The sequence below is a fragment of the Anguilla rostrata genome, chromosome 4, assembly GCF_018555375.3.
Source record: "Anguilla rostrata isolate EN2019 chromosome 4, ASM1855537v3, whole genome shotgun sequence".
In the NCBI taxonomy this organism is placed as follows: Eukaryota; Metazoa; Chordata; class Actinopteri; order Anguilliformes; family Anguillidae; genus Anguilla; species Anguilla rostrata.
The window spans coordinates 35884786-35897252 of record NC_057936.1 but is presented as its reverse complement, the minus strand read 5'-3'; the positions used below and the strand labels follow the sequence as shown (position 1 = coordinate 35897252).

At 40.7% G+C, this 12467-nt stretch overlaps 1 protein-coding gene across 3 annotated transcripts in view; it reads right to left on the bottom strand.

The window, feature by feature from the left end:
• impact (impact RWD domain protein) overlaps nt 1-12467 on the bottom strand; it is a 55257-nt gene that overhangs the window by 21545 nt on the left and 21245 nt on the right. For all 3 annotated transcript variants that reach the window (XR_010329581.1, XM_064332421.1, XM_064332420.1), the window contains exons 8-9: nt 11005-11078; nt 7753-7843 (exon numbers count right to left, since the gene is read on the bottom strand). Coding sequence is in view for 2 of the 3 variants with exons in the window: in XM_064332421.1 (XP_064188491.1) it covers nt 7753-7843; nt 11005-11078 (165 nt within the window). In the remaining variant the exon portion in view is untranslated. The remainder of the gene's footprint in view (nt 1-7752; nt 7844-11004; nt 11079-12467) is intronic.

Sequence of the window (12467 nt, the reverse complement as noted above, 5' to 3'; positions counted from 1 at the left end):
CCTGCATAGTGCTTTAAGGAATCCAATAATGTCCCCTCCAGTTACATTATATTTATTTATGCTTAAAGCAGACGCTTTTATCCAAAGCGACGTACAATAAGTGTATACCAAAGGTCACTGGAACAACCACAAAACACAGGTTCGATAGGGTACAATACTCATTTTGTACAGTTATTCTAGCCACGAACACATTAAGTCCATTTCACACAGTGAACATTACTCTGATCTAACCTATGCTAGGACAAGACAAACTAGGATGCATTACAAGCTACAACATCAAGGCAATGATATTGAACAAGGCACAGAAAGTGCTGGATGGAGGTACAGGCAAAATGAGTGGCACAGGAGATACATGTGTAGCAGTTGATGCGGGACTGCAGTATTTTATTCAAGCAGCGTGCAGGCATCAAGTGAAACAATGATCTTGAGAGCCGGCTGTTTGATCATCAATTTGTCAGCCCTGGAAAAAAGTGTGGCAGCCTGAACAAATTCATTAAAGTTATTAAAACCGGCAAGGTCACCTTCTGAACAAACGTCAAGCCTACTTCATAATTATGCATAAAGAAGCACCACAAAAAATGCCATTAGTCTCATAAAACACACAATCTCATAATATTAACTTTTCGAACTTTTTATTGACTTTCTCACCCTTTTAGAAATGACTAATTTAGTCTACTTTAGTCTTCTGAAAATATTGGGGAAAGATCCCACTGATTTTCATTCAAAGCAGAATATTACTTCCTCCACACAATTTTTCAGTCCTCATGGACAGAAAATCCACCGGGATGGTACTGTCAGCACTGCTTCTCCCTCTCTCTGTGATCCACTGGAAATGTACGCCATCCGGTTAAGGCTCTTAAACTGGAAAATTCCATTGCCTGGGCAAAGTGACTTGAAATTCAGCAGCACACTGGAGTTGAAGGATAGTCTGGCCTAACGTTTGGTTTTGCCGCAGACATGCATGAAATGAGCTCTCGTACACTCAACGCATTTAGTCAAAATCAATATGTCGAACATGACCTACATTCTGGGTGGTGTTATGAGCATCATGCATGAGCAGACTGCACAAGTGACACAATGATCAGGTATGCAGCGCACATTTACCTGAACCTTTTTAAAATGCAGTGACAGTGGTAACAAGTAGGATGTTAGTTCCTGTAAGTTAATTGCTCTTTATTGCTTGTAAATCGTCCAATTTGTAAAAGCTAGTGTGGGTGAGGGTGGAGCCCCTTTTCAGGTGCTTGTTGGTATAGGCTTGTTTATATTGGATATGTGGGTCGCAGGCTGGCCCAAGCTCTTGTGTTTTATTATTCTGTCCCACTAGCCCCACCTGGGCAGGAATTGTCCTTTTGATCTTGTTCACACTGTTCCTATCCCCTAATTTCATGACTTATTCAATGACAGACCGACTTTTCCCTCTTGATAATTCTGGGTTTGTTTTTCCACATTGTGAAGAGACTGCTGCACGTACATGCGAGAACGTGATTATGTGGTGTGTTGTGATACTGAAATATTGTTTTGAATGTCTGGGAAATGTAAGTGGTTTCCTCTCAGCTCAGGCAGGTTGTAACACTAGGAACACTAATGAATAACATACATCTGCGACTGAACCTTCTGTACTGAGAAGTAAGAGTACATTTTATTTGCCATTTGTGGTCAAACACATGGGAATTAAAAAGATGCAGAGCTTATCAAACGGAAAGAATAAGAATACATCAGGACAAAATACAACATGACAGTAAAAAAGCTTTAAAAGGAAATCTGCAGTACATAAAATAATCCAAGTAATTATCTAAAGTGTGAGTACTTATGTCAAAGAGCAGTTCTATTACTTAAAATGCAGATGGTGCTTGGAAAAAACTACTTCTAAAGAGACTAGTAGAGCATTTTATAGAGTGATAATATCTGCCTGATGACAGATCGAAGGATGGATTACCTAGAGGGTTAAGTCCCTGATGATAGTGAGGGCCCAAGAAAGCACTCTCAAGCAATATACAGTGAGCTCCATAATGCATGGGACAATGATGCATTTTTTCTTGATTTGGCTCTGTACTCAATTTTATATTTGTAATCAAACAATTCACAAACGGTTAAAGTGCACATTCTCAGATATCATTAAAGGGAATTTTTATACACTTTGGGTTCACCACATAGATCACGCACTTTTTATACATAGCCCCCCCTCCCCCTTTTCAGGGCACCATAATGTTGGAGATAATGTTATGTGTTATGTAAATGAGAGTAGTCATGTTTAGTACTTTGTGGCATATACTTTTCATGCAATGACTACTTGAAGTCTGTGACCCACAGACATCACTAGGTACTGATTATCTTCTCCGGTGATGCTCTGCGTGGTCTGTAATGCATCTTCAGCTCCTGATTTCTTATGCTTCATTTTTCAAATATTATAATCTATCAATCAACTTCTTTGGCAGTCCCATCAAGAGTGCATTGCAATAATCTAGGCGACTAAAAACAAATCAGTTTCTTAGCATCTTGCAGAGAGAGGAAAGGCCTGACACGTGCTATATTTCTGAAGAGTGTTTCTAATCTGTCGGACAGGTGTGTGTGGGTTTTTCTTCATTATGATGAGAATTCTTTTGTCATCAACTGCAGAGGCCTTTCTTGTCCTACTAGGCCCTTTGCAATTACTGACCTCACCAGAGCTATCCTTCTTAATGAGGTTCCAAACAGTCAATCCTAATAAGCCTACGGTTTGGCCTATGTCTCAGACAGTTTTTTCCTTCTCAGCCTTGTAATGGCTTCCTTGACTCTCACTGGTACAACACTGGTCCTCGTGTCGACAAACATCCATAACAGAATCCAAAGGCAATCAAAAGCCTAGGATCAAGACTAGATGCTGAGAGCTCTCTTATACCGGTACTAAGGAAGCAACTGAACACATCTGAATAATCAGAAACACCTGTGAACCATTTGTCCCAAACATTGTGGTGCCCTGAAATGGGGGGACTATGTATGAAAAGTGCTGTAATTTCTACAAGGAGAAACCAAAATTAATACAAAATACCCCTGAATAAAAGCTGAGAATTTGGACTTTATCCATGTGTGAAATGTTCGATTACGCACCTAAAATTGTGGAGCACAGAGCGAAATCAAAAAAGTTATTTGTCCCAAACATTACGGAGCTCACTGAATCTCCAGTGCAGTTGGGTGGTCGATGCAAACAAATCCTTTGGAGGACTAGTGCTCTTCGGCAGTGATGTTGCCGTACCACACATTCAGAGTGAGTGCTAAAAGGCATACACAGTAATGGAAAACAGAAATCGTCTCTGGTTTTATATACAGTGCAGTCTGTAAGTATTTGGACAGTGACACAATTTTGTTTTTGTTGTTTTGGCTCTGTACTCCACCACACTGCATTTGAAATGAAACCATGAATACAAGGTTAGTGCAGACTTCCAGCTTTAAATTGAGGGTATTTACACGTGATCCGTGTTGGAATTACAGCCCATTTGATCAAGAGTTCCCCCACTTTAGCAAACCGAAAGAATTTGGACATATGGAGTTACGAAACAAAGTCTCATGGACAGATGAGGCAAGTATTAACCTGTACCAAAGTGATGGGAAGAAGAAAGTGTGGAGAAAGAAAGGAACTGCTCGCGATACAAAGCACCCCCCCCCCCAATCTGTGAAACATGGCAGAGGTAGTGTTATGGCTTAGGCATGTATGGCTGCTGCTGGAACTCTCTCACTTGTCATCATTGATGAATTCTGAAGTATTGCCCAGATCCAACCAAATGCCTCAGAACCCATTGGACAGAGCTTCAGCTTGAAGCAGGACAATGACGCCAAACATACTGCTAAAGTAACCACAAAGTTTATCAGGCCAAAAAGTGTTCTTCTCATTCTGAATCCAAGTGAACATGCTGAAGATAAGACTGAAGGCAAAATGCCCCTGAATCAAACAGGACCTTAAGACAACCGCAGTACAGGCCAGGCAGAAAATCACCTGGCAAGATATCTAGCGTCTGGTCTATGGGCAGCAGACTACAGGCAGTCATCAATTGCGAAGGATTTGCAGCCGAGAATAAATATGACAACTTTATTTCAAATTGTGCAAATTACTTTTGCTCCCCTAAAATGGGGGAACTATGTATAAAAAGTGCTTTAATCACTGACCCGATATGGCTGTAAATACCTTCAAATTAAAGCTGACAGCCAGCCCTTTAACCGCATATTCATTGTTTTATTTTAAATCCAATGTGCTGGGGTAGAACCAAAACAACAAAAATTTTAGTCACTGCCCAAATACTTATGGACTGAAATGTATGTATTGCACACATATATTTTAGAGTTTATTGCAAAGGTAAAGTCTAAAATTTACACAAAAATGTACATTTTGTAAAGAAAATTTGTTATCCTGCTCTTCGCCTTAAACTGTAAAAGAAAATTTGTTATCCTGCTTGCAGCGCCAAAACTGTAAAGGGAAATTTGTATAATTTATTTTAGTTATCGCTTAGACAAGGGGCACGAAACAAATACCCAAAATCTGGTCCCCTTTTGCTACCCCCCTTTCAGGCTTTGTTTTCCTCACAAGGGATTTTATTTTTATATTTTTATGTCTGGCTTAGTACTCAGAGGTCGCTTTGAGGCTTGGGATCTGTTTATTAGAAACCTATATCTTGTTACTCACAATTCAATATTCAGAGGTTCCTTTAGGACTGGGAATTGGTTTTAGAAACTCATATCCTGAAATTAGTTATCTATCATGGTACTCAGAGGTTCCTTTAGGACTAGGAATCTATTAGAAACTCAATCTCGAGACTTGTTACCTTACTCAACATTATATGCACCAGCCCTTAGTGGTATTCATGAGCCTGCAAAATGGTTAGTAAGGAAGATGCAGATGGGACGGAAATGTGAGGATATCATAAAAAACATGATCACCAGTTACGTTAATGACAGAACATATGAAAACGGTCATTACCCGAACAGAGAATTACATGCTTCCTACGGAAAATAAACATGAACATGTTCACTGACAAATACATAAATAAATGACTCTGTACGGCAATGACTATGGTACCAGAAGAACTGTTAAGCAGTGTCTCCCCGAATGCTTCTTTGAGCTTCCCTTAAGTACAGTCCTGACAAGCCTTCCATACCCACAGTTCCCTTTGTTTGCCCACATAACGTCTGGAGAGGAATAGGCAACAAAACCCCTTTTCCTCCAAGAAACCGCAGAGTATACACCTATGTGACCTATTGATAGAAATAAGATTCTTTGTGCGACTGCGTGTGATCTTATGATTGTATTGATCTTCCAAGATACCTTTCTATGGAGTTCTAAGGTCATGGTCTCTCTGTTATCCAGACACTCATGTTTATTCCTATACATCACTGCCTCTTTCATTTACAGTTCCACATTCATATATTTATTTAACCATTTCCCCTCTTTAACATTCTGTTCTACATTCATGGACATTTCTTGTGCTGTGGCACTGTCGATACATTGCAACGTTGTATTATTTCTGTCGGTGTCCAGTCTTGTCCTGCTCTGTTGACCCCACCGCCTGGTTATTGTCCATAGCCTAGTATTCCAGGGGGGTTATCTGCCTGTATGTTTGACCCCTCCGTCTGGTTTGCCCATGGCCTGGTCTTCCAGTTCCTGGTTGCCAAATATAACTTGTGGCATGTGTGGCTTCACCAGTCCTCAGCAGTGGTGAAAGTCCAGGAATACTCAAAATTGCACCTTACAATTTTATGAAAAGCCAACTGGTTCGGAAAAGGATTTCAAACATGTATTCTAACCCTTTGCATCAAAATATTTACTTCAATAACATTTTTTAAATTAAAGACAAGTTCAATGAAAGTCCAAATTATTTATTTTTGATATTTTACCATGTCTACATGTAACCTTGTACCAATGAATTCAATCCTACATCATTTTTCTTCCTTATTTGTCTCATGACATGTAAAAACCTGAATCAAAGCTGTTCGAATAAGTAGCACAATGATTGCACACAGATAGATTACAGTTGTATTCATATACGTGCTTCTATTTGTGCTAGTTTAATCTGTTTTCAGAATCTGAAATACATCTAACCCCAAAGGTCATCCAGTAAAATCAACAACTGATTGGTATGACATCATTAAATTATAGGTTGCATCATACATGGTTTGGGCCTCTCACAGAGATAACCACAATGCACAAAGATGCCTTTGTCTTTACAAAAATTTTTTATCATCGCATCCAAAGGGTTTAATAACCACTGATGGTTTTATTGATCTGTTTGAATGAACTTAGAGGTTTAATATTGTTAGTTCGCTGCAACTACTTTGATGCCTTTGAATTTATATCTTTTTTCAGCTGCTCCTATCAGGCTAAAAAAGAATACACACAACCCTTTTGGGAGAAATACCACAGAGGTTTGGTATAAAGTTCAGAGTTGTTTAGGTATTGATCCACAACTGTCTTGTTTCTCTCCTATATGGGTGGGGCACTGAAAGTTTTAAGCCAGGAAGACAAGACCTCGAGTTTAAACTGGGCAGACAAGCGAATCAGCAAAGAAATGGATCTGTGTGATGATAGTGTGCTCTGGACTTTTTTAAGGGGAGAGTGTTTCAAATGAATACCCCCCCCCCAAAACTTTTGTTTTTTAAATAATTACAAGTCGGAAGTTCTATATATAAGATGCAAAACTCCTCACTTTATTAGCCACATTTCTCCTCCCAGGGAAAAGTGACTGTAGACCACTCTTATGGAAAGGGTCAAGGATCTGTACTATCTGTAAGTTTCTTGTGGTCTATTTCAAAGTATCCTCACAGAGTAAAAGAAAAGCATGGAACTGTGACTTAGGTAGAGAAATAAAGGAAGGTGAATGGAACAAGATCTGTTATAAATCTCAGGTTCAGTCCGCCAACACAAAGTTTAAACTTTTAACTAGCCGGTTCCACTTGCCCATTACTTTGGCTGATAGAATCAATTCAGTTAAAATGGTCATACTTCCATGGTTTCTATATCTATTTCAGACAATTCCTATTTTTGTCAGAAAACCCTTTTAAAGTCACTGGACAAATTATTTTCCTCAATTATTTGGAACAACAAGACTTCCAGAATCCATAAAGCAATATTTGGAAAGGAGAAGCCACAAGAAGGATTTTCTTAACCAGATTTCCTATATTATTATTGAAATCAATAAATTTCCCTTTTTATCAATAATGAGGGACCTCTGTGGACATTAATGGAATTTGTGCCATCCCAACACACTACCTGTGTTTCAGTTCTCTATGCTACCTCTGTGGAACTCATTTTTCAAACCAAATGGTCAAGAATACACTTACAACTGGACTCAGTTCAGGAATAAATTTGGCTACAGATTTGGTCCCCCTTATGCCAGTTCTCTTAAATCCTCTCTGACCATGCCTTTAAATTGTGATACCAGAAGGGATTCAAGCTCTCCATGAAGAAGAACAATATCATTTTTCCCAGTCTAACCATTTGCTTCCTTTCAATCATTTTGTGCCATCTATGAGAGGAAAAATCAGGGTCTCAAAACCACACCGCAGCAGGAAGCAATCAATACATCATTTGCAGCTTGTTTTGATATTGCCTGGGAAATATTGGGCTGACCGGGGGGAATAAAAACAAGGCGCTCTTTTAATTTCCGTTCCGTCGTCCTTATTAAACGCCCTTGTGCCCCGCGCCTGCGGGACGCTCAGCGGGGGTGTTCAGGCCGAGCGGGTCAGGGGCAGCGCGAGAGGCAGACGATGGCGCCGGCAGGACCGTACCTGTAAGAGGTGAAGAAGCCTCCCACCGGCGGCCGTCTCGCCGTCGTCCTCACAGTCCTGCAGGAAGGTCTGTCTGTCCTCACAGTATATCCTACAAGGAGAAAGTGGGGGGGGGAAGGACTGTGACCCACGATCGACTGGCACGCGCACACGCATGCGCGCGCACAAGCACATGCACACATAATCACGCACACACACAGGAAGGTGGCCAGAAAGGTTGAAACACCACAATATGAAGCATTTTATTAGGGCGCTGGGCCACCACGTGCCACTAGAGTAGCTTTTATCCACCACAGTAAAAATCTCCCCCCAAACCAATGCCAACTACCTTTTGTTCTACATCCATTCAAGCAACTTTGGTGCTAATTTTTTAATAATACACACGTAAAGGTGGTGCTTCCCCGTACGACAGAAATGCACCTTTGTGAGAGAAAGCCTGTTCGCAGGCATAACCTAGCTTTCACACTGACAGACTGTATGCTCTTACCAATAATCTATCTTAATGCAGTGCTTTAACACACATAATATAAGCATGTAGAACAAAGTTAAATAGCGATACAGTATGCACAACACTGGAGGATAATATTTCAAGCTTCTTGAGAGAACCTTCAAAGGCCCAGCAACACAAACACAGAGGGACGGGATTTACAAAAAAACAGCGACTGCTTTTCAGACGCAGAAGCAGTCGCTACAAGATCGCAATACCTATGTGGGATTTACTAAACTGTCGCAAAGAGTCAAAATCATTAATAGGATGTAATTTGCGGGGATTACGTCACTGTGCGACTTTCCTTTTGGTGCGTAATTAAATGTGTTCATGCATATGCATACCTGGAGTGAACGCACTAAAACAGGGTGGGCATTATGTAAATTAGGCCAATTAAGTATTCAGTCTAATTTACTAAAGCTCGCATTAATTGTGACTCCCCTCTGCGTGAGAAATTTCAGAACTCCTGAAAGCAGGCGGTAATTTGCCTGCGCTGATATAACCCAAGAGAAGGGAGCCGGGCTGTATGCGCATCCTCAGATCAACTCTCCATTGTGGGCTGCATGGGATGGAGATGAAAGAATGCATCCTGTGAGGCATAATGTCACCTCCGGAAACGAGACAGGATTTAACGTTTGATTTGCACATTTTTATACTTATTACATCTCATTTAGTTTCAGATATACCATTAAATCATCCTTGTAAGGACGCAAGACCTAGGGCATATAATGAATTGCGAATGCAGTTTTACCTTCAGATGCTCTGTGGCCTTTACAAGTTAATCTGTGTCTATGCCTTCAACCCCCATGGTTTCCTCATTTTGCAGGGATTTTTCACCTGCTGTTCCATCGGTGTTATTATTTCCTTCGTCGGACCACCACCCATGTCTTTTGCCCATTTTTTTCCCTCTCTGTTGCTGTTGTATTCCTATTACTACATCGTTGTGAAGCTGTACCGTGTTGACCATTAGCCTAATTATATTCCCTGATCAGTAAATTTAATTGAACTGTTTCTTTTTCTTGCGGTTCGCTCACTACTTGTGCCTGGAAGCTCCGTACCCATTTCTTAGCGCCTTGTAATCTGGATGTGTAAGCACGCCATGTTGTTTCTGGCCCTTTTGATGGGCGTTTAATCTATTTATCTGAGTAAATAGAAAGTCTCTGTAAATCGGCCGTTAACGGGTAGGTATCTGCGGCCGCAACAGAACAATACCGCAATTGTGCTTGCACTGCAACGGCTTCCTTAGTAAATCTGGCCCTGAGTGGTGAGCACAATTTTGCCTGAAATGACCCAGATACGGTTCAGCACCAATTTTGGAAAGCCGTGTACTAGGAAGCACTGTTAGTTTATTTTTTCCCTAAAAATAGGAGCTTGGGCTGCCAAATTTCAAAAATCATCCGCTTCTTAGTCCCCTCCTAACCTTCAGGTTGCAGCCCACAATTGTGAAACATCACTTTGGATACAATTTACACTACCTGGCCAAAATAACGTGGACACCAGACATCCAACATCTCATCCAAAATTAAGGGAATTAATAGGGAGTATATCGACCCTTTGCTGCTATAACAACCTCCACTTTTCTGGGAAGACTTTATACTAGAATGTGATTGTATACTGTATCATTAAGATTTGCTTTCACTGAAACTAAGGGGCCTAGCCCAAACCATGGAAAACAGCACCAGACCAAGTGGTGTCCAGATACTTTTGGTCACATAGTGTATTTCTGTGAATCAGATTGTTTTTGCCTTTTTCTTCTTCTTTTTTGCAAAAAAATGTTAATGACAGTAGCTTATATGCAAAGGCTTCTGTACTAATTCTTTCATTCACAAAATAAGTCATGTTTCTGTTTCCAAGACAGCAAGGGAGAGTTAACTGAAATGTCACTCATTGTGAAGTAAAGCACTTCAATTCAACGTTACTCTGTGTAGGGCCCCCATTGTGTTCACTGGTTTCATTATTCAGTCTTCTGCAGATTTTGTCAGTTCTAGCCAATCCTCCTGATCGGTCTTTACGGCACATGAATAGAGGCTTGCACAAAATGGCTACTGAGCGAATTTCCTGCTGCTTGTGGTTGGTGCATGCGCAGCTCGTCTGGCAGACTGCAGGTTCCTGATCAGCCAGTGGGGAATGCTAGAGAGCAATGAGGCGCTGTCATCCCAGCCAACCGAAACCCTCCCATCCCCAAGTGATGGGAGAGCCAACTGTTCATCAACCTCTGGGGATTCCGGACACAGTCCCCACTGGCCTGGTCCAGATTCAATGCCAAACCATGGGTCCCACCTGTGCACTACAACAGTGCCTTAACAAGATAAGTCACCCAGCAGTGTATTCAATGTAAATGAAACATTTACAGATAATATTCTGTTGCACTGTTAAAAGTTATGAGAACAGACTAACAAATTTTTTAATGTAGTGCGTACATTGACAAGGTGGCCAGGGTGGCGGGGAGGACAGCTGGAAATTTTGATTCAAAATTTTGAGAGGAGACTAAAAATAGAGGTAAAATCAAGCAACATGGTTTCTATTACGGGATTCTATTTTAAAATGTCTTAAAATTGTAGCTCTTTTGAGCGAGCGGTCTGTGAGATATTAATCACTTTCTCTTCTGAGCATACCAGTTTAATAAAGAAGAGCTCCTTGGAAGCTTTTTTCTTTCTGACAATTTTCCAAAGAGCACCATTAAACTATTTTTATATGTAAACTCAGGAAAAAAGTATACTGAATTAACCTGAAATGGACCCTCTTTCATTGTTGTTGTTCCATACCTGTATGCATAAATGTTGTGAGTGGCATTCGCTATCTTCTTATTCTCGTAGAGTTTGTCTAGAACCATTTTGACCTGAAATGGCAGGAAAAGAAAACATATAAACATATCCTATGGATCAGGGCCCTTACTGTAGGTCTGGATCACACACACTGTAATTGGTGTCACTGATTACATGAGAGCAATGTGCCTCAGAATTCTGGGTTGGACTCTGCTCTATGTTGGAGGGTATATCCACAACGGTGTGCTTATCCATAAACAAACATAAATGGCATTCCATTCCATTAAATCAAAAAGAGTGGAATGTTATAAACCCTTTAAATCATTAATATAATTTTCCAGCTTTCAAATCGCATATTACTCACTTTAAAAAGTTGGGTAAATAAAATTTAAAAAACAGATTATGAAGGACATCGGACGAAGCTCACAGAAAACATTCATACATTCATGTATTCCTGCAGTGTGCCATTCTACTATCTACCGTACAAATGTAGCACAGTCAGTTGACGAATATGCTAATATGACAGAAATGCATTACATTTGATACCTTGAAATGTCTGTATTTTACTGTTCTGAATGATCAGGCTCTACACAAGATTAGTGGGAATCTACCAAGCATGCTATTGGTTTTAATGCCAAAAAGAATTATTGAAAAATAGATTTCCATTTTTCCTATTTTATCTTCCCTTTCAAAAACCTTGGCACGAGAATTGTGTGCACATCCCACCCACAAGCATTCAATGAGACAAACCAGCGAGTCTTCTTGGCACATTACTCAGGAAAGCGGGTCCAGAGAATGAGAGTCTTATAAGTAGAACCGAGTCCCTTTTCTCTCTGCTGTCTGTGAAAAGTCTGATACACATTTCACCACTTCTGAAAATCACAAGTTGACACGGAGTACAGGTGGCACACCACTCTCGCAAAGTTTTCAAATGGAGAACAGGATGCCAGAGCAAAAACGGGCACCACTCCTGACACTCCTTTTTTCGCATTACAGCGTGTCATCACGACCTGGCGCGAGGCTTTTAAGGCAAAAATTTCTATTGTGGGCCAGGCACTTTTTCAAGGCAGCACATGTCTAAATTCACAGCTTTCGCAGCTTTGGGAAGATGCCATTGGATCTCACCGTATATGGCGATAGCACCTGGTGACACCGTCTCTAGGCTGTGATCAGAGAATGACAGTAGGACAATACATGTGTAATCCATGTCTTTTTGAGCTACAGGTTTATACTCTTGTCCTCGGTTTCTAACTGGGCATGGTGAACCAAGGCGATATGAGAACTCATTTGACTGTGAATAAAGAGACCGCTTTTACAGTGCAGCTCTTACACGTGAAACAGCATGTCGTGCCAGCTTGACACCCATTGCCACTACAGGGAAACCTTAGCTATTATCACTTCTTTGGCAGCATTTCTCCTTGGGTTCGCACCTAAAGCCAGTAAAGTATCCCCACTTGCTTAAG